Source organism: Aegilops tauschii, chromosome 1 (genome assembly GCF_002575655.3).
Source record: "Aegilops tauschii subsp. strangulata cultivar AL8/78 chromosome 1, Aet v6.0, whole genome shotgun sequence".
NCBI lineage: Eukaryota > Viridiplantae > Streptophyta > Magnoliopsida > Poales > Poaceae > Aegilops > Aegilops tauschii.
Genome location: NC_053035.3, coordinates 432,812,915 through 432,834,949, shown reverse-complemented (window position 1 = coordinate 432,834,949; position 22,035 = coordinate 432,812,915). Strand labels below are relative to the sequence as shown.

General features: G+C 46.9%; 3 protein-coding genes across 3 annotated transcripts; 1 reads left to right on the top strand and 2 right to left on the bottom strand.

Moving 5' to 3' along the window:
• The first annotated feature begins 4,920 nt into the window (after positions 1–4,920).
• On the top strand, positions 4,921–6,482 carry LOC109741891 (uncharacterized protein At4g15970). Its single transcript, XM_020300978.4, has 2 exons — positions 4,921–5,288; positions 5,366–6,482. The coding sequence occupies exons 1-2, from the start codon at positions 5,070–5,072 to the stop codon at positions 6,275–6,277; spliced, it is 1,131 nt and encodes a 376-aa protein (XP_020156567.1). The 5' UTR covers positions 4,921–5,069; the 3' UTR covers positions 6,278–6,482.
• A 3,790-nt stretch (positions 6,483–10,272) lies between these two features.
• On the bottom strand, positions 10,273–11,197 carry LOC109741896 (photosystem II reaction center W protein, chloroplastic). Its single transcript, XM_020300982.4, has 2 exons — positions 10,893–11,197; positions 10,273–10,797 (listed from the first exon to the last, which is right to left on the bottom strand). The coding sequence occupies exons 1-2, from the start codon at positions 10,951–10,953 to the stop codon at positions 10,466–10,468; spliced, it is 393 nt and encodes a 130-aa protein (XP_020156571.1). The 5' UTR covers positions 10,954–11,197; the 3' UTR covers positions 10,273–10,465.
• A 371-nt stretch (positions 11,198–11,568) lies between these two features.
• LOC109741875 (small ribosomal subunit protein uS19-like) lies at positions 11,569–19,808 on the bottom strand. The gene is made up of 4 exons (XM_020300959.1): positions 19,624–19,808; positions 19,439–19,496; positions 17,775–17,915; positions 11,569–11,676 (listed from the first exon to the last, which is right to left on the bottom strand). Exons 1-4 carry the CDS (start codon positions 19,806–19,808, stop codon positions 11,569–11,571), a joined length of 492 nt encoding a protein of 163 aa, XP_020156548.1.
• Positions 19,809–22,035: the final 2,227 nt, after the last annotated feature.

Here is a 22,035-nt window from a genome sequence, read left to right as displayed (position 1 = left end):
TTCAGAACCATTTGGCTCCTGCCAAAACTCTGAGGGTTCAGAAGCTGCCCCAAAATAATGCTCAACCATCTCTTCCTCTTCCCTATAGTGCTGACTTGTTCCTACACCACCTTCATCTTCTCCCCTAGCCCAAGACTTGTATGAAATTTTCTTCCCTCTGTAATCACCCCTGAAAAACTCAAAATCTGAAGAGGATTTGTCCAACTCATCTTCATCTTGATCTTCTGCTTCAATGCCTTCAATTTCCACTGCCTCTTTTCCCTTGTTGAAATTACAGCTCTGTTGTGTGTTAAAATATGGATCAACATGCACAAGTGGAGGTTGTGAAGAATTTGAGACAGGGAAAAGGACACCTTCTTGGGAAACACTATAAACAATGGGATCACCAACTTGACTCATTGGAATCTGCTCTTCAAGCAAGGTGTGGTCCATGTTTGCATCTGCTGGATTTGGGTCACTAGCCTCTCTCACTGTTATGTTCAATATTTTCTTCTCAGCAAACAAATCTAGCATCTCCTCCACCTTCTCATCACTGTCCAAAACCTCAATCCCCTCCAGCCCCTTACCCTCATCCTTAACATATGACAGATAGGCATCCAACCCATAGCCCTCAAGTTCAATAAGTGCTAACAATAACAGGTAATTCATTTCTGATAAGGAAAACTTCATTTCCATGTTGTCTCTACCCTGAAAATGCTGCCTCAATTCCCATACTTCATCATCCAAACTATGCAAAAAAAGAAACAACACATTCAGATTTCTTCAGATTTTCAAGTTAAAAAGTATGCAACAGTTTCACTTGCACAACATATCATCCAAACCTAAACCCTAATTCATATATTGCTTACAATGTATACATAATAATATACCAAAGAAACTAATTTATTAACAATCTAAGAAACAAATCCTAACCCTAGTTCATAAATAAACTAAGAAAAATAATTAAAACAATTCATAACTTACTCCACGCCACCAAGTGAGGAGGCCCACTGGTGCCCGCCTTCTGGATCCGCGTGGATGCATTTGGCCATTGCCCTGGCCGCGCGGAATGCCGGCGAGATCTGGACCTCCTGCGTCGGTGGCCCAGACGAGCGCTGGGTCGGGAAACTTACGCTGCCTAGCCACTTGTTGACCTCGGAGTGAGCACCGCCCTCGCCGCTGGCTGTCGCCCCAGGCTCGCCGTCGTCCTTCTTCTTCGCCGCCGCCATCGTCGGGAGAGACAGAGAGCACGGGGGAAAGGAGGAGCGAGAGAGAGATGTTGCCGACAGCGAGCGAGCGGGTGCGGTCCGACCGCACCGGTCGGTCTGAGTAACGGCCGTTAACGGCCTCGCCATCACGCGCGGTGCTGACGTGGCCTGACAGGCGGGCCCGGACCGTCAGAAAACGGTTCAAAACGCTAGCAACGGGCGGTTTGGGTTTTTTGAGACAGCCGACGAGAAAAGTGGTAGGTATCAGTCACAAACAAAAAAGTGGTAGTTTTTTGGAACCCTAGCACGAAAAGTGGTAGTTTTATGCTATTTACTCGATGAGATTTGACCCAACTTAAATTAATAAAAACCCTCGGCTTGTAACCACGAGATGAGATAGATTAATACAGATCATTAATACAGCCTTCAATTCAAGTGACTATGCTTAATTTAGGCGTTAATCCTTATTTTTCCAACATAATTCCATTGGCTATTGGATTTGTAGATATGATGTAAAGTGTATGTGTTCAATGAAAGGTGAAATATACTCTCTCGCTGCCATAATATGGTACATGTGAGATTTTTTTTAAGTCAAACTATGTAAACTTTGACCAAGTTTATTGCGAAATTATCTCTTTCTACTATGTTAAATGTATAACATATGAAAATATACTTCATGATGAATCCAATGTATTAATTTGGTATTATAGATGTTCTTTTTTCATACAAACTTGGTCAAAGTTTTTATAGCTTGACTTTTAAAAAATCTCACATGCACTACATTTTGGCAAGGACGGATAATACACAAGGTATTTCTCAATCTTTTTTGAAGCTTGTGCAAAGATTATTGGTTCATGAAAATACAACCCCCTCCTCTCCTCACTTATTCTTTGCTATGCCATAAAAAAAATCTTATGTGGCAAAATTTACCGACAACTATCTTACAATTATTGAAGACGCCGTAAGTGTGAAAAACAAATTCTACAACGACTTGGGTGTCCGACCTTATGTCGGGCGTACAGTCCAACTTTGAGATTCGCGCAAACTCTTTTGCATATCCTAGAAAACACCTTACTTACATCCATTTGTAGATATTATGGCAGCGAGAGAATATATTTCACCTTTCATTAAACTACATATATACACTTTGTTGTAGTAGTTGTAAGATGAGATATTGGTTCATGACATGGCTATTTTTTAGAGACGATGAAACAAACAAACATACTATTGAAGATGCCCTTATTCATTCTTCTCACCCGTGACCCGAGAGCCATGTCACAATAAGAGCAAGGCTAATAACATAGCCAACAACTGAGTATATAAGACCGCCATGTCATTAAGATTTGGCACTATTAACCACTGATCCAGTTGGTTTTTTTTTAGAAAAGGAGGATGACCCCTGGCCTCTGCATCTGGGAGATGCATACGGCCACTTTATTGATTATTCTCGAGGACCTTACAAAGTATACAACAATATGCCTGAATACACTATCTTGGCAACATATGCCGCTACTCCTATCCATACGATGAAGGGGTGCTAGCTGGACCACTCAGACCACTCACCTAAGCCTAACATCAAAAGCCGGAAGCCCCAGCCGAGCCACATACCGGGTCTGGGGCACAATCAGGTCAGACGCACTCGTGTGTCGTCGCCGCCATCTTCCACAGGTCCGTCTTCAGATCAAATTGAGGCATCTATCTTGTCTGGCCACTCTGCCATCGACGTCACCATGACGCCAGACATCTACCTCCTCATGCGCGAGTCCATCCCGCGCATCGGACGCCGAGCCTCCACAGCGCCATGCCGCCGATAACCGCCGCCATCAATGAGTGAGATGAAGCACCGCTCCACCATCCCCCCAGCCATCACTTGCTCCAAAACGATGCCCCAAGAGGGAAAGCGATAAAACGTCATCATCATCCGATCCGGAAGACCTAGATCTAGGGTTTCCGCCGGAGCATCCCAAGCCTGATGACGCAGACTGCAACGACGATGCCTCGACAAGGGAACGACATCTAAGACGCCACCATCGTCCGCCATGACCGTAGTCGGCGCGATTTTCATCGGCAGTTGCTCCACCAGACGTGCGCCGCCGACGTCGCTGGTCCCTTCAACCGGAGTAAACTCCAAAACGATGCCCTAAAGAGGGACTACGACGCAAAATCGCCACCATCGCTCGATCCCAAGGAGATCTAGGGTTTCCCCCGGAGTTGCTCGCGCTGTCAAGAACCAGACAAGGGTAGAATCCCGGCGTATCTGCCCAGCTGCCGACGAGTCGCACCCGCCACCGTGCCAACGACAATCCAGCGATCAAGGCCCACGCCTGGGCATAGATCCGGCCTCGCCGCCCTAAACCGATCCGGCCACGCCGCCGCCGTCCCTGGCGACCGCGACGCACCAGACCGCGAGGCCGTTTGCCGCGGGGGAGCGAAGTCGTCGAGGTGCCGCCACCACCCGTCGTGGCGTCCGGCCCGCCGCCACGCTCCGGCCCGGGGGCGCCGGCCCGCGCCAGCCCCACCCGAACGAGAGGGCCCGAGTCCCCGCCACCGCCGGCGACGGCAGGGCGGCGACGAGGGAGGAGGTGGAGGAGAGGGGAAGGACCGGCCGACGGGATCTGGGGGCCTTCCGGCCGCCCACGCGGGGGGCGACTCGGGAGGGGGAGGGGGATCTGATCCAATTGGGTTGGCTCTAAGATTGCCTGTTAGGTTAATCATCTTTCAAACGTGCATCATCGCTTTGTGGACGCCTCCTCCCCAAAGATAAGGCTTGGTTTCCTCAGTCTCCCGCCGGCTCCGCCGCCGGTCCTTGCCGGCGGGAGGGCTCGTCTTTAGATGTTCCTTCAAGTTTTGTTAAGGGTTTGTGCCTGCTCAGGAAGCCAAGACGACGACAGCTATCTGAAGATGGAATAAGGTTCTCCCCGCCTAGTCTCCGTTCCGTTGTTGCATCTAGCATTGTCAGTGGGCCTGTGAAGGTGTGTCTCCGACGGATCTGTCTTTGGTGGATTTGCTCGGATTTTGTCGCAGTTCGTCTACGTTTGTGTGTCTTTAGGTTGGATCATTCCGATCTACGCTACTCTTCAACGGCGCCGGTTGTTGTTCTAGTGCGCTTGTCCTATGGGGCCTTAGCATGATGGCTTCTTGACTGTCTACTACAACAAGTTTTGTCCGGCTCCGGCGAGGGAGGGGCGATGACATCAGCTCGCTTTAGTGCTTGTATTCATCGATAGGTAGTCTACGGATCTAGATATAATTTTTTATTATTTTTAGTGTTTGTTGTACTGCCATGATTGAAGATTAATAGATTGATAGTTTTCCCAGAAACAAATGTTAGTCAACTTTCTCTTTTCCCTCATTTACCTTTTTTACATAAGGACACTCATGAATAAGAGTCCACCTCTTTTGTTTTTCATTGTCTCTCTCCTCTACATTATCAAAAGTGCTACGAAAACAATCTTATAACCCACTGTTAATATTGTACTTGCTCGATCTCTAACAACGTATAGACACCGCACACGTTTCCCGGAGCTCCATCGATCCCAGAGGCCTGAGTCAACTTCGTCTTCCTGCCGTAGGTAGCGCCTACATCGAGAGACGTAAAAGAATGGGCGCGATCAGAGGGGTTCATACGTGCTTCGCTGTGGCAGCAGATACGATAATTAATTTGCATCTGGATCGAGTAATGGAATTGCACATGAACGCACTTGCATCCCCAGTGGACTTTCACCTCTTCTTCAGTCGCGGCCATGAATGCACATGCACATGGAGGTTTGCGATTCACTGGCTCACTTGGGAAGCTGCATGACGATAGAGTAGCATTTTATTTTGCCTCTACGTACCACTAGCTACCATCAACGAGGGGAGGGTGGCCACTGGGCGATCGACATGGGCAGCCTGCACGACGGCGCCAGGGTCAGCCACTCGGTATCGTTCCTCCTCGGAGCTCTTCTCCCCACCGTGCTGCTCTTCTTCCTCGCCTCCGACCGGCTCGGCGAGAAGCTGGCAAGCATCTCAATCCCAAGCTTGGGGAATCAGAATGGACCAGCTCATCAGCAGATGAGCCATGCCAACCTCATCTCTACTCATGGTTCAGCTCAAGAAAAGGTGCGTATCAATGTATGTGCAGTGCAGTGTTACTTAATTTGCATGCTCATGTCACACTCACATGCATGCATGCGCAGGAGGTGAGAGCATTCCCGGGGCTGGCGGAGCTGCTGCCCAAGGTGGCGACGGACGACCGCACGGTGATCATCACGTCGGTGAACGAGGCGTGGGCGGCGCCGGGGTCGCTGCTGGACCTCTTCCGCGGAAGCTTCCGCGACGGCGAGGGCATCGCGCACCTCCTCAACCACACGCTCATCGTCGCCGTCGACGCCGCCGCGTACCGCCACTGCCGGCGCGTGCACCCGCACTGCTACCTCCTCGAGGCCGAGGCGACGGCCATGAACCTCAGCTCCGCCAGCGACTTCATGAGCGACGCCTACCTGGAGCTCGTGTGGGCCAAGCTGGAGCTGCAGCAGTGCGTCCTCCAGCTCGGCCACAACTTCCTCTTCACGGACGTGGACGTGGTGTGGCTCCGGGACCCGTTCCGGCACATCGGGGTGCACGCGGACATGGCCGTGTCCTGCGACATCTACTCCGGCGACGCCGACGCGCTCGACGGCAACTGGCCCAACACGGGCTTCTACTACGTCAAGGCGACGGGGCGGACGGTGGAGATGATGCGGCGGTGGCGGGCGGCGCGGTGGCGGTTCCCTAGGGACCACGAGCAGGCCGTCTTCAACCAGATCAAGCACGAGCTGGCCTCCGCCGACGGCGGCCTGCGGCTGCGGTTCCAGTTCCTCGACACGGCCCGCTTCGGCGGATTCTGCCGGCTGTTCCGCAACGACATGGCCAGGGCGTGCACCATGCACGCCACCTGCTGCTTCGGCCTGGGGAAGAAGTTGAGCGATCTCCGGGACGTGCTCCGGCAGTGGAACAACTACTCGGCCATGACGCCGCCGGAGAGGAGGAATGCCAAGTCCGCCGGGTGGCGCGTCCCGGCCAAGTGCGGGACGCCTGACAAGAGGGCGCCGCCGGGGCCGGGGTCCTGATCCCGGCCGGCGCGTGATTCTGGATTTATTTGCTGAGGCATCGCTTGTAGTACAAGGATTTTTTTCGTGTCTCGTTCAGAAATAACAGCAAAAATAAAGAGAAAAAAGGGCAACATAACGATCGAACTACATGTTGGGCCATGTCCTAGCTGAAAGCAGATCGCTCAGTTGTTGCATTCCTTTCTTTTTTATAGCCTACTGATAACACGCCAGCCTCCCCTAAAAAAGGATAACACGTCGGCCTAGCTACACTAAAGAAATTTCTTTCCGGAGTCAACCCATTTATATTTGGGAAACTTTTATATACGGTGCGCCGGCCAATTTTCGGCCGGTCACGCGCACAACACACGTATCACGCTGACTTTTCTTGCCACGCTGGTGCGGTCCCAGGCAAACTGCTCCTACACGTCTCACGCGCACGATATGGGCCCCACATGACTGCCCTTCTTTTTCTCCCTAGTTATCTCTTGCCTTATCTGTTACCTTTCTTCTACCTCCAGCCACATTAAGATCTTTTTTCTGCTACGAAGTGTTGCATCCGGCTGGGAAAAACGCTGCAACCGACAAAATAAAAAGCTGGAACCGATGAATAAAAAAGCTGGAAATAAAAGACGGCTGATTTTTTGCTGGAACCAACAGAGTCGGTGCTACAACCATGTAGAAAAGATGATGCAACCACGGAGGGCGGCTGACAAGAGTTTTGCTGGAAGTACCGATGTGAGCTGCAAACAGAAGATGTTTTTGCTGCAACCGGCAATCACAAAAGCTACAACCGGTGATCAATTTTGCTTCATGGACGACATGGTGGCGGCACCGACGAGCATTTTTTGCTGGAACCAGCACAATATTTTGCTACTAACAGCTAACATTTTTGTTGCCACCAGCAAACCACAGTCAAAGTTTTTCTGAAAACGATGGGAACTTTTTTCTTTTTTTGTGTTTGCTACAACCACATCATTTTTTTTGCTGCAATCAGCAACCACAGAAGCTACATCCGGTTAACATTTTTGCTACAATGACGACGGCGGGCTGCAGCGGTAAGCTTTTTTGCTGGAAGCGATAAACTTTTTTGCTACAACCGGTGTCGTTTTTTGTTGGAACCAGCAAGAGCCTCGGGTGGGCACACGGCGAGGTACAGCGCGAGCACAATGACAGGTGCTGCGGCCGGCGCCACCGGAGATGCGGCCATCTCCCCCGGAGCTGCAAACCTGCAACCACGAGTGCAACCATGGGCGCATGCTGCTGCATCCACGGAGGTGAGGAACGCATGAAGGCGGCATAGGTGAGGGCGGCGACCGGCGGTGAGGAGGCGAGGCGGTTGGCGCGTGCAAAGGCGTCGGCGCGTGCGAAGGCTGGCCTCTCCTTTTTCCGTGCGGGAGGTTGAAGATGAGAGAGGTTGGGGACGAAGGGATCTGATGGCTCGGGGGGCCCAGATCTGACGGCTGGGGCTTGACCGACCCAACGATTGGGCCGGTGCGCCGGCGCAGATCGCTGCCCTTTATATTTTCTTTATGTGAATGATTGTTATAGCTAGCACGTTTTCTATTGGACCCTGATAAATCCCAAACGTTCAGGTCTCCTTTGGTTCGTATGATAGGATCACCATAGGAATAAGAAACTTATAGGAAATGAGATGACATGTATCTCAAATTCTATGAGTAGGAATAGGAAAAGAGATGTCATTTGATTCACATCGTAGGATTTTTACATTGAATCTAGGCTCATGTTTATTTTTCTTTGAAATATGCAGAATAAGAACCAATCCTATGTAGGAATAGGAATTCATTCCTATGAACTAAAGGGCTCTAAAGAAAAAATTCCTACAAGAATCCTATCCTATAGAATTCCTGCAAAGTTCCTGCAAACCAAAGGAGGCCTCAAATTTAGTTAACGCGAGGTGGCAGTGGCAATTTTTGTCCTAGTTAGTTTTTTGCGAGAAAATTGCCATGTTTGCCGCTTAAACTTTCAGCTCATGTCAACTAAAGTTGCCATGAAAGACATTAAGGTTGTCATACTTCAAATCCGAACGTTCAGGATTTATCATTTCCGTTTTTATTTGTTTTCTTTTTATTCTCAAATGTTCAAGTTTTAATTTTGGAGTTAATGGATGTTTAAACCTTTTCGGTTTTGTTGTTTCTGCATGTTTGATGTTCAAACTCCTAAAATAAGGACACGACTAGCCATAAGATGCCCTAGATTTGGCATAACCATAGGGTGTTAGGGCAACTATAACCGGCCGATCCAAACGGACACGGATTTTGTCCGTTTTTTGTCCGTTTGGGTCAGCAAAACGGACAGCGGATAGACAAACGCATCTGGACGGGACTGTGAACCCAATGGTGGTTAGGACAATTCACCGACTCCCATTGGCACGCTCGAAAAACAAGTTCTGACAACCCTACTGGTTTGAATGCATGTACTAAATGACAAAATTGCTGATGTCATCCTGTAGTAAATGCGAAATTCAAAAGGTTTTGTAGGTCAAACCGTTTATGATCCGGTTTTACTATTGGACTAGTCGCCTTGAGACCTTCAACATTAGATCTCATGTTAGTATATTTCGATGATACTTTTTTTTGTACCCAAAAGCTACCCACCATTAACATGTAAGTTATCCACCCAAGCAGCGATTAATTTTGGACGTGGCAAGAAGTAACAGAGCATATAAAAAGAAGATCACGCAAGATCTCACGAATTTTGAGAGTCAAGTAACAGAACATATAAAAAGAAGAAACAAACAATTTAAAAGAAAATTTTACACGAATCTTCACACACGATCGCATGAATATAGTATCAACTTAATCTTTGTTAAGTGGTTGTTTGGATAAACGAAATTAATGCCTAGTTTTAACAGAACACGTTTTAGTAGGATTTTTTGGAAAACTAGTTTTATTAATATTTCGGTTAGGAATAAGCATGCACAAGACCTTGTTTGGATGGTAAAACATGTTTAAGCACGGGGGACTGGCGGACTGCACCGTCGCCGCCGCGTCCTCGCATCGGCAGAAGAGATGGTCGTGTCTAGCAATCCATCATGGATGCCGTGGTAGGCCGTCTCAATGCTCACGAACATGAATCTTAGGAGAAGAAATAACACTCGTGTGACAGACATGTGAATGACCAATCATTGAAGAACAAGAATTAGCATACAAGGAATCTGCTGAGGCTGCACATGCTCAAGATCAAATTGTTGAGACAAGCATTTAGGACTCGAACCAAGCCCTGAAGACGTTGGTGATGTAGTGCCGACCTGCTTGGGAAGGACCGATGGTTGACTGTGATGCGACGGCCGCCGCGGGATGAGTGCTCGCGGAGGAAGGATCAGTGGTTAACAGTGATGACGACGGCCCGGCGATGGCAACGGCCATGAGCGCTGCGAGATGAGTTGTCGCTGGGAAGGAGAAAACCAGTTGTCGCTGGGGAAGAAGAAGACCAGTGGTCGACGTCGCGGCCGGCGCGGCGCGGGAGGACCGGTTACGGTGATGGCCATGGGCGATGCAAGATGAGTTGTTGCTGGGGAAGAAGAAACATGCATGCCAGCTGCGCCATGCGCCGATCGCGGCGGCAGATGAAGAATTGGTTTATAGAAAAACGTCAAATAGTTGTTTTTTTATAAACTCGGTTTTTCAGTTTTACTAAAACTAAGATCTCCTTATCCAGGGATTTGTTACGTTAACCAAACAGAGTTTTAGTTTGTTATAGCCGAAAACATGTGTAGGCCAAACTGGTTTAGTAAAATCCCAGTATCCAAACAAGTCTTAGTCGACTGAGATTTAGCAATCCCGATTAATTTTCAGTTTAAAACTATATCCCACTTTTGATTGTTCTTTTCATTTTTTTTCGAGTTTTAAAGTTACCACCTAGTTTCATAAGTGAGTTAGGGACGTGTACAAGTGGATAACTATACACAAGGCCTCATCTTACTTTGAACCGCAAGGCTTGTGTGAGATGGATGAATTAACACAACTGGACTTGCTTCGTAGTACTGGCAGAGATTTGCGTTGAAGATCCAAACAACAAGTTAACAACTGCAACGGTTTAACACTGACATATACTGCATCTTACAGTTCACCTACCGTAATCAGTAACTCAGCATTCGTCCATGCTTAGGCTGACGGTAATTACGCAAAGCTTTCAAGGATGAGGCGGGGCAGGCAGGAGGAAGAAGATGGTGGTGGTGGTGCGACTTCAGAGGGAGAGGCCGCCGGACTCGTCGTCGTCGTCGAGGGTGGAGGAGTAGACGGTGTAGAGGGACCAGATGAGGCCGAACACGCCCAGCAGGATCCACCCCAGCAGGTTGTTGCTCAGCCCCAGGCTCAGCCCCGTGCCCTCCGTCGACATCCGCTCGTCCACCAGCGCCAGCGCCGGGGACGCCGCCGTCGCAGACACCGCTGCGCTCGCCGCGGCCAGCAGCGGCGCGCCCTTCACGACCGCCGGACTCGCCGCAGCTGCCTCCTTGCCGTCCTTGGAGTAGCCGCACCTCAGCTTCTCAGCCCTGGTCACCCTCAGCTGAGGGAGCCCTGCAGCCCAGTGCCCCAGCATCAGCGTCTCAACATTAACAAACTTCATATGGTCGACATTCTTACAGGGGATGACAATTGACAAGGTTGCCTACCTAGAGCTTGCGCCGGCCTGGCGGTGACGACAGTGGCGGCGGCAGGGCTGATCATTGCCATTGTAGACCTGGCCTGAGCTCCGGGGAAGATCCAGCAAGTGAGAGCAGGGGAACCAACTCAAGTGTAGGTGAGCAAATTCTCTGGGTATCCTGGCGCCCTATATGTCCTATCCCCTTGGGTCCAATTGGCATTTGCCAACTGGACACCACAGGTACCTAATCGAAAAGTAACCAGAGATTTACACGGTGAACAAGACCCCAACCAGGCAAACCCCACCAAGTTGAGGTTGGAATGGTGGACACATCATCAAAGGCAAAAACTATCTATAAGTGCCATAAGTATCAGAAGGTTGCAAAGTGCACATCATGGACAATGGACCTGGCACACCAGGAACCAGAGGATGCAGAAAGACAAACCAAGTGGGCATAGATAACAGATGCTGCTTTCACTCCCCTCAATTTTCCACACATAGGTTTCCTACAGCTCCACTAGACAGACATACTAGAAGTTCCACCTCATGCTTCCACTAGATAAATATACTAGAAGTTCTTCCACTTCAGACAAAAATAGATATACTAGAAGTTCTTCCACTTAAGACAAAACGGGCATACGCGGCGTTCACTCCAGGCAGAGGTACATGGAGTCGGCCGAGGGCACGCAGGCCGCAGGATCCTTTCACTTGAGAGGAATGAACCTCGAGGAGTGGGTGGCGCCGATGCCGGGCCTCCCGTGCTTGACGGGCTTGTAGCTTATGGAGAACTCGGCGAGGTAGTGGCCAATCATCTCGGGCTCACTAGTAGGAAAAGGGACTTTTACCCCGGTTCATAAGGGCCTTTAGTCCCGGTTCTGGAACCGGGACTAAAGGACCGTTACTAATGCCCTAGCCTTTTAGTCCTGGTTCTTACACGAACCGGGACTAAAGGCCGTCCACGTGGCCGGTGCGTGGAGCCCAGGCAGGAGGGCCTTTGGTCCCGGTTGGTAATAGGCATCCACGCGTCAGCACCTGGCAGGAGCTGAGGTTTTTGTTTTTTTTTGAAGGGGGGGGGGGGGGGTTTGTGGGTTTTGGGGGGTTAATTTAGGTTGTTATTAGGTAGCTATTAGAGAGAAGTGTCCTCTCTTATATCTCCGTGCTTGGTTTACCAACGCTACGTACTGCTATGCCTAAACATGGCTTAGATTGAAGTGAAGGCAACATGTGGTGCATGTCGAAAGTAATACTAATCCGGACTTGATCAAGTTTGGATTGTACTACTTTCAACACGCACCACATGCATGTTGTCTTCACTTCAATCCAATCCATGTTCATTTCACCCGCTGATATATAATAACTCTTCATGCGCGCATCATGCATCATCATATATAATAACAAGTCCTACTAATCATCATCATACAACTTCTACTCGTTATTAATAACAAGTCATACGATCATCATCCTCACATTCATCGAACCAACCCTACTTAATTGTTCTTAGCACATGATCATCAGTATTAGGTAGGACCGAAATACCCTCTTTAAGGTAAAATAGCATAAAACAATATAGACCCTGACTCTCCATTATGGAGAATGGAGATCATCCTGTCTCCAATTCTTGCGCCTCGCTTCCTTTTGCTTCCAAGAACCTCCTTGCGACTGTCCATACATTTTTTCCATTCTTTGATTTGCATGTCTCCACTTCTTTTAGAAATCCGGTATGGACAGTTGAGATTCGTAGGATGACCTGGTTGTATATTCAAAACATCAAGCCTACCATTCTGATACATCAAATGAGGCACACAATCCTCTGGGATTATCTGTTGAAAAACATAGTAATAACTTCATAGTTAGCAATGATAATGTACTAGTTTTAGAACTATGCAAAATATGCACGGATGTCGTAATAATAAGAAATCTTACCAGGGTATCTCCATAGTAGTTACCGTAGTTCAACACGTGCACTAGTGGCACGTATTGACCATAATGTTGAGGAGTTTGATTGTAGATATTGTAATTCTCAATATCAGTACAAAATCCGACCAGATGAGTTTTCTCCTTATAAGTTAACTCAGAGCCATCGGTGTAGTAGGTTCTGTCTACCATGTTCCGCACATTGTTTGAACAATCAAAATAAGCTGTCAATGAAAATAAGCTGTCAACTATTTTGAAATGAACAATATAAATTAGCTAATAACTATGTTTGAGAAACTCACATAGCGGTAGAATTGGAGGCGTATCAACAAGGACCCAAATGTCCATATTGTCTTGCTCGATGTCAGGATCACCAAGATCCATGGTGATAAGCATACCCTCATCAAAACCATACATCTTGCAAAATGCTTCCCAATTTTTGCAACCAAAATGGGTTACGCTCTCAGAATTATACAGCTTTACTTCAAAATCTATATCATGATGGGTCCTTAGGTGAATTTTCTTTGTTTCCATACTTTCATGGTCTTCAAAACCCATCCTCTCCAAGACGCAGCGTCTTGCATGGCATGGGATAAGCTAGCCGAATTGTAAAAGATGAAAAGTACACGTTAAAATAGTTGAAGTCGTGCTTAATTACGAAAAAATAACACTTGTCGTCGTTGCGTACCGTTTCAACATCAAACGTCTCCTCCAGCTTAATACTGAAGCGCCGATCTTCGTCCAGGTGAGGCCTGTCGCACTGACCTCGGTCGTCGTGGCACCAGTCGCACTCCCCCGGAAGACTTTCGTCGTCCGAGTACGACATTTCCTATGTTCATAATTCAAATATTAAACATCTACAATTAAATATATGTACTAAAAAACCTAAGTTAAATCATTATTATTCATCACGGGTTGACTATCGGTTTGTCGAGTCTTTTCTTGAAAACTCTCAGCTCACGTGGTGTATACATTCGACCGTTGGTGATGGTCGCTCCTCCCTTTGTCCCCGTGTGCATTACACCAAAATGTCTAGCTAGCACACGGGAACAAAGGAGAAGCGACCCCCACGACAACAGTCGGGATTCTTCGTCCTCTCATATATATATGGTGGAACTCTCCCTCACTGATTCCTCTCTGACATTTGCGACCGTCGGTGATGGTAGCTCCTCCTTTCGTTCTCGAGTGCATTACACCAAATTGTCTAGCACACGGGAACGAAGGAGAAGCTACCCCCACGACAACAGTCGGGATTCTTCGTCCTCTCATATATGGTGGAGACTCGACAGACTTACAGTCAACCCGAAATATCGTTTAATTATCTTTCTAAAAAAGGATTTGGCTGGTCTCACCTCGATGTCGGAGGGGGCGGTGACGGGGACGACGGCGGGGATGATGGAGGGGCCGGGGGCTCCTAGATTTCTGCGAAAACAAAAACCCTATAAGCTATCAACTAATCATAGTGCTCTCCAATTTTAGCATTCAAAGTAGGATCGGAGTAGTTTTCCACTTTGAGCATTCAATAAGCAAAATCAAATCACAAAATAAAGTAGTATTCAAATTAGGATGCATTCAATTATAAGCAAAACTACATCATCTCCATGCGTCCGTACATCGTCGAATATTATCACTAATACACCTCGAATACTATCATACATATAGCATCGCAGGCGGGTATCGGCGCGGGCGGTGGACACCCAAAGGGACGGAACCATCACAGGATCATAGCTCCAGTGAGATCCCTGAAGAACCTGCCAGGTATTGTCGAACCTGCCCTCCAACGCAACCATGTAGCGACGGACGTGCTGGTCCTCCTCGCTGACACGGTGACGTACCACCTCCGCGGTGTCCGGAAGCCTCGGCACCGTCACTGGCCCACGCGAGCGCCACCAAACAAGGATCGGGTCAACGACGGGCTGGTTCCTCACCAACCTACGCCCACCGGAAGGTAGCACCTCCCAAAACCAGCCCGGCGGAGCCCAGTCCCGGACATGGCCCCTCTGATCAAGCCAGCCTCCTCCGCCGAGTCGACGACGAGGATGCGGGATAGGCATCGTCGACGTCGATGCGGGAATAATTGCTTTAACTAAAAAAACAAACTAGTTCTATTAATTTTCTTGCTAAAAATAAACTACTTCTATAGTAAAATAAACTAGTTTTGTTAAATCAACTAGTTCAACTACTAATTAAGCACTTACTATAAATAAAATAAAGTAGTTTTATTAATTAACCAACTAGTTCAACTACTAAGCACTTACTATAAATAAATAAAATAAAGTAGTTCTTACTAAAAATAAACTACTTCTATATATAGTAAAATTTAATAAAATAGTTCTATTAATTAATCAACTAGTTCAACTACTAAGCACTTACTATAAATAAATAAAATAAAGTAGTTCTTACTAAAAATAAACTATTTCTATATATAGTAAAATTTAATAAAATAGTTTTATTAATTAATCAACTAGTTCAACTACTAAGCACTTACTATAAATATATAAAATAAAGTAGTTCTTACTAAAAATAACTACTTCTATATATAGTAAAATTTAATAAAATAGTTTTATTAAATCAACTAGCTAGTTCAACTACTAAGCACTTATAACCTAAAATCATATAGCTACATTATATTCATACATACATAGTTCTATAAAATTGTATGAACATTATATATGAACATTATATTCATACATACATAGCCACATCCATTCATCATATAGCTACCACATACATATATATATATACATTATATATATATGAAAAAATGCAATGAACAAAAAAATAATACAAATTATATGAAAAAAAATAAACAGAGCCGTAGCGTGGCGGCGGCTCACATCGGACGACGGAGGGCGACGACGTGGGCATGGGCGGCGGAGGGCGACGACGTGGGTGGCGGAGGGCGACGGCGACCGCAGCGGGCCGGGGGCGGAGGGCGACGGTGACGTATGGGCGACGGCTCGGGGGGGCGCGGCGGAGGCCGACGGCGACGGCGGCGGGGGGCGGAGGACGATGGCGACGGGCGATGGCGTGGGCTCGGGGGCACGGCCGACGGCGACGGCGGCGGGGCAGCCTGGCGGCGTAGATCGAGCTCGCGGCGTCGTCGGGCGAGGGGAAACTGGCGATGGAAATCTGAAAATTTCCTAAGTGCTGCTTATATAGCAAAGGCTTTGGTCCCGGTTCAACGCACAAATCGGAACCAATACCCGCCCTTTAGTCCCGGTTGGTGGCACCAACCGGGACCAAAGGCCTCTTTTCACCAACGCAAAGGGCGGGAAGCAGAGGGCTTTGGTCCCGGTTGGTGGCACCAACCGGGACCAAAGGGGAGCATTGGTTCCGGTTGGAGCCACCAACCGGGACTAATGTGCTGGCGCGGTGCGGTGGGAAGTTTAGTCTCACCTCGCTAGCTGAGAGAGCTCAACACCTGTTTATAAGCTGCGTTGCAGCTCAGGTGCTGAGCTCCTCTCTAATATGCAGGCATTACATGCCTACCTTTGTCACTGCCATGTTGGGCCTATTGGGCCTGCGGGCCTGCATCCTGGCCCATGTGCAGATGGGTTTCTAGTCGTATGCAGGCCGTGTGGCCCATTAGGCGGCATTTTTTTTATTTTTCCAGTATTTTTTGTTTTTTGAATTATTTATTTTCTTTTGATTTTTGCTTTATTTTTTTATTCTTTTTGCTTTTAGCTTAGCATAATTATAAACTTTCTGTTACTCCATTAGTTTCCAAATTTGAATAGTTTAAATTTCATCCGGAAACTCGTCTGTTACAAAGGGATTTCATTTTTTTAAACTTATTTGAACTCCTGACTTTTTGTGTGTTCAAAATGCACCATTCAAAGCCACATCATCATTTTTCAATCCTTTCTGACTTCATTTGTTATTTTTCATGCATTTACTAATTATTTTGAGCTATAAGACCCTAAAATTGAAAAGCATTTCAAATGAACTCTGAAAAGGTTGAAAGTTGGCATGATATCATCATTTCATCCACATAGCATGTGCAAGAAAGTTGAGAGGGTTACAGCAAAAACTGGATGCACTTCGTGTACAAAACGGACAATCTCTTTCAAAGTATCAGGATTTCATCCGGAAACTCGTCTGTTACAAAGGGATTTCATTTTTTAGAACTTATTTGAACTCCTGACTTTTTGTGTGTTCAAAATGCACCATTCAAAGCCACATCATCATTTTTCAATCCTTTCTGACATCATTTGTTATTTTTCATGCATTTACTAATTATTTTGAGCTATAAGACCCTAAAATTGAAAAGCATTTCAAATGAACTCTGAAAAGGTTTTGTTTCTACTTACAACAAAAAACTTATTTATTTTATTTCTAATTACTTATGTATTTTACTTTAATTATTTTATTTTTATTTATTTTACTGCTGCTATTTTTATTTATTTTACTGCTGCTATTTTTACTTAATTTATTAAGGTTTATTTATTGTAGTTACTATATTTTATTTTATTAAGGTTTATTTAGTTTTATTTATTTTATTAAGGTTTATTTATTTTATAAATATAAAAAAATGAACATAGATGCACTTATAGAGAAAATTCAACCTAAATTCATAATAAATTTCTATGAAATTTACTATGAATTTAGGTCAAATTTCCTGTATAAGGGCATCTATTTTCACTTTAAGAGAAGCTCAACAAGGCATAGAGGGACGGGCTTATAAACTGGTGTGAGCGCCCTTCGGTTGGCGAGGTGGGACTAAACACTGGCCGCAACTAGGACCAGTCCTTTAGTCCCGGTTTGTGGTATGAACCGGGACTAAAGGGTGGTGGGCCAGGAGCGTGGCCCATTGGTCCCGGTTTGTACCACCAACCGGGACCAAAGGGTCCATACGAATCGGGACCAATGCCCACGAGGCCCCGGCCGACCCCCTGGGCTCACGAACCGGGACCAATGCTCACATTAGTCCCGGTTCGTGACTGAACCGGGGCTAATGTGAAAACTGCCCTGTGACCTAAGCCCTGTTTTCTACTAGTGGTTTGATCTCAATCTGGTTGAAGGTTTTCCCATTGTACACTGCAATCTGGCTGCCTACCATCTCTGGCACGATGATCATGTCGCGCAGATGAGTCTTCACAACCCCTGGCTTTTCACCAGCAAGTGCCTCCATTTTCTGTACATTTTCAGAGAAAAAGGAATGAGCTTCAGTTGCTTGAACTCGAACCAATAAAGCAATAGAATTGATGGTTCAAATCAAAACAGCATTATAAGTGTACTGTTAGAACTTGATGTCACACACTCACACTAATATCTTAGAAATGATAAAGACGCCTCAAACAAATACCTATACAGTAATACAGATAACATCGTTCAACACCTATCAAGGCACATATACTCGGGAGTTTATATCATACATTTCTAGTTATTCATTTTCTTTTCTTTCCTGCCACAATAAAAAAATGGATACTACTCACAGCAATTGGAGAACACTAAATGTATCCCAGTAGAAGATGCAAAATAGACTGCCACCACTGTTCAGCACTACTATACAGCCAGCTAGTGATTCATAGTGGTCAAAAGACCAACCAATAAGAATTCACTTGTGCGAAGGTTCATAGCTTTGCATTGATATTTGATATTCCCATTTATCGAACATCAGTATTCCCACAACCATAAACCCAGAACAAGAAGATGCTAGCTCAAGAATATACAGTATGTGCACTAGCTAGACAAACATTCATTCGTCTGTAGAGTAAGCAAAATATTTGAGCCCAGCAAAGAGAACCAGACTGCATCAGGAAAGTGACATATGCGCAAGATAATTTCAAAGATTTTATTAACAACCTACAATCCCAACTTAATGCTATGGTTGTTGCCAAACATCTTAGTGCAGCAAACAGTAAAAATGCCACGATGTTTTTCTACACATCCTCGTCAATAAGAGTGTCGGCTAGCAACAAAATGGACATTTCGGAGTGTACATTATACATCAAATTCACCCCAAAAATGTACTCAGTCCAATGTTTTGGCCAGAAAATGTACATGCCACCATATTTAAACATACATGGAGAACATCAAACCCCAACTTATTTTTTTCTGTACACCCGCTTCAATAACAGTGTCAGTGAAAGCAAACAAACTGAACATTCCAGGTACTGCAGGCTACAGCCACCAAGAATATAATCGGTCAATTTCACCCAAAATAGTACTCAGTCGAATGTTTTGGCCAGAAAATGTACTTGATCAGGCGATTCCACGCTACAATCCAAGCATACATGCTAATTTCAAGGATTTTACTATTAGCAATATAACTTCAAGGATTTTATTAACAACCTACAGTACCAACTTAATGCTAAGGTATGTTCTATGTTGCCAAACACCTTAGTGCTGCAAACAGTGCATGCCACGATATTTAAACCTACAGGAAGCATGGAAAATGTACCAAAGTCCAATGTTTTGGCCAGAAAATGTACTTGATCAGGCGTTTGCACGCTGCATTCCAAGCACACAAGCTAATTTATATGAGTAAGTTACAAATCACATGCAGTCGGCAGCACGCCCATCCATAAAAAAGAGACATTTTTCAGGCATACTGTCGCTGGCAAGTGGCACAACTGTTTAACACGGAGACAGTTATAAATAGCAGGCAGTGCATTCCACCCAGGAGCAGAGAGGCAAGGGAGGAGGATCCATTACCGCCTTGCGCAGCTTCCTGATGAGCGCCAAGGGCCTCCTCTTCAGCCCCCTCTGGAACCTACAGCAACACCAAAGCACAGCACTTTCTTTCAGACAAACGAGCTAGCAGTTCCCTTCAACTTGAAGAGATTCCACTCTCGCTCGCTCTCTCAAGTTAGACGCACGCCGCTGGGGGCGGGGTGTACCTTCTGCGGCCGCGGGCGGGGAGGAGCTGGACGAGGTCGTCGGTGGAGATGTCGAGGAGCGCGTCGAGGTCCACTCCGCGGTAGGTGAACTTGCGGAACGTCCTCTTCTTCGGCTGCCCGGCCGCCGCGGCGGCCACCTTCGTCCCCACGGCGACGTTCGCCTGCAACGCGATTACGCAGCGCATGGGTTAGACCGGCCGGCTATCGGGAAATGCGGGAGGGTTGGTTTGGGGGAGGGGCGAGGAGGGCGGAGGGCGGAGGGCGGAGCTCACCATGGCTGGCTGCGGCTGGTTGGGGGAGGAGGAGAGAAGGTGGCGAGGAACAGCGGTCGGGGGAGCAGCGGAGGAGGCGGCGCTAGGGCTTTTGGTGAAAATGGGGAATGTTTGTCCGTGGCCGTGGTAATACATACTCCTATTAGTTAGGACATATACTCCTATTAGTTAGGACATTTATTTTTTACTCCCTATGTCCCATAATGTAAAACTTTTTTTTGACACTATGAGACAGAGGGAGTATTTATTTTAGAATTGATGAGTTGGCATTTATTAGACTAATGAAGTAGCTTATTGACAATAGGGCAGTGCTACACGTCCGCGGGTGATAATTCGAAAGATCCATCACCCCACAACCGTTGGATGGAGCGTGGAACATCCATTCGATCTCGCTTCGAGAATGACAGCCTTTGCAACAATGCTCGTGTTGCGGTCGAGGATTTGCAACACGAGCCTTATTGCATTCCCGCTGAACTGTTTTTCCCTTCTTCTCTTTTTCCTCGAGACCTTTTACAGTACAGCAGGTGAATATGGGCCATTTATTTTTGTGGGTGGACGGACCAGATGAGGCAATACTACACCAGATTTTTGGTAGTATATTTTTTGGTCAGGGACATTTTTGGTATAATATCACTATTCATTCCCCATCCCCTCCCCCTCACCGCACCCTCTCCAAGGCTGGTGATTTCGTGATCCCTCACGCTCGCGAGCGGTAGCGACTACCGCGGGTGGCGCTAGAAGGAGATGACAAAGTCGAGCCGTCGTTTTGTCCGTTGACACCGCTACACGCGCTGCCTATCTATACGCTTGGGTTTTGCATCCTGCCGTCGACCGACGAGTCCATACTGCGCCATCGCCCCCTCCTGTCCTAGCCGGCAGTCACCCTCGGCGAATGGAACAACCATTAGGTGTTCCCCTCAAACCTGTGGGATCTGGAGCGGGTCGCTGGGTGAGACAAAAGGCGAGCCGTCGCTCCGGCCACATGCCCCATCGCCGATGTGGTCTACCTGTGTTTGCAGCAACTTGTTGCCGGATGCGCCATGAATGTGGAGGTCGTCAATAGAGGGGCCATCCAGCTAGCCTACAACATCAGGAATAGGAGCAGCAGGACCAGTCTGCCCTTCACCTACTGCGACGGCATCTACCTCTGGATGTACGGGTACATCACCATGTCCGCGACCGAGTCCATGGACGTCCTGCGGATGAAGCTCAACACCGAAGGTGATGTCATCCACCTTCAAAGTCCGCAAGAACAGAGTCTACTGAAACTACGAGTATAAAACTGATTTCATCTGGACAGACTTGGACTGTACTGAAGCTTCAGGCTTTTAGTTCGGGTTGATATCATATGAGAATGCTACTGCCATCGCTTTGGGTGCGGCGGCGAGAGGGCTGCCGGGAAGCACGGGGTTGTTGCGTTGTCGAAGATTAGGGGGCGACAACCAGAGGCCATGCGACGGAGTAGTCGGCCCTGCGCGACCGAGGGGGCGAGGACACGGCCAACGGGCAGCTGTGGCGGCTGCATACAATGAGGAATAATAGACGAACTGGGATGAGAAGGGATAGAACTATGATTAATTACATTATTTTAAAGGTGTGGTCAATACATTATTAATCATTACAATTAACATTAAGAAAGGTCAAATCTCTGACTAAAAAAGATAAATCTACCCTAACAGTCATTTTACCGAAATGCCCTGCAGGAAAAAAAACGGGGTTAATATTGACCATTGGATCAGTTATATACTACTCCTCCTAGTTGGTAGTATGATGCGCCGTAAAAACTCTCTTCTCCTTTGAAACAAGGCCTCTGTTGCAGACACAACAAAATCTCCGTCTACTCAGGTAGCCTGTCAAGACAAAGTTGCGGTAGTGCAGTGCCACCACCCGTGTTGCAAAGGCTCATCGCGCTATTGCAACAACACCGTGTTGCAACCGCAACTTGATATAATATGGATGATGCAAATATTTTCTGTATTTTCTGAACAATTAAAAACAGTAAGGTAACAAGGTGGATAACTAAAATGAGATTTGCATTGCTTGAAAACAAGGCTTACGGTCAGGTTTCACTAGTGTTAACTCCCAACATGATAACTTCATTAAAATGCATGATACAACCTCACAAAGTTCTTTCTTGTTG

Coding starts and splice junctions, on each gene's coding strand:
- LOC109741875 (XM_020300959.1), bottom strand. CDS start 19,808: ATGCGCTGCGTAATCGCGTTGCAGGCGAACGTCGCCGTGGGGACGAAG. Junction 19,497..19,623: donor CCCGCCCGCGGCCGCAGAAG/GTACACCCCGCC, acceptor GTGTTGCTGTAG/GTTCCAGAGGGGGCTGAAGA. Junction 11,677..17,774: donor AGATTGAGATCAAACCACTA/GTAGAAAACAGG, acceptor AGTGAGCCCGAG/ATGATTGGCCACTACCTCGC.
- LOC109741891 (XM_020300978.4), top strand. CDS start 5,070: ATGGGCAGCCTGCACGACGGCGCCAGGGTCAGCCACTCGGTATCGTTC. Junction 5,289..5,365: donor ATGGTTCAGCTCAAGAAAAG/GTGCGTATCAAT, acceptor ATGCATGCGCAG/GAGGTGAGAGCATTCCCGGG.
- LOC109741896 (XM_020300982.4), bottom strand. CDS start 10,953: ATGGCAATGATCAGCCCTGCCGCCGCCACTGTCGTCACCGCCAGGCCG. Junction 10,798..10,892: donor CAGGCCGGCGCAAGCTCTAG/GTAGGCAACCTT, acceptor ACTGGGCTGCAG/GGCTCCCTCAGCTGAGGGTG.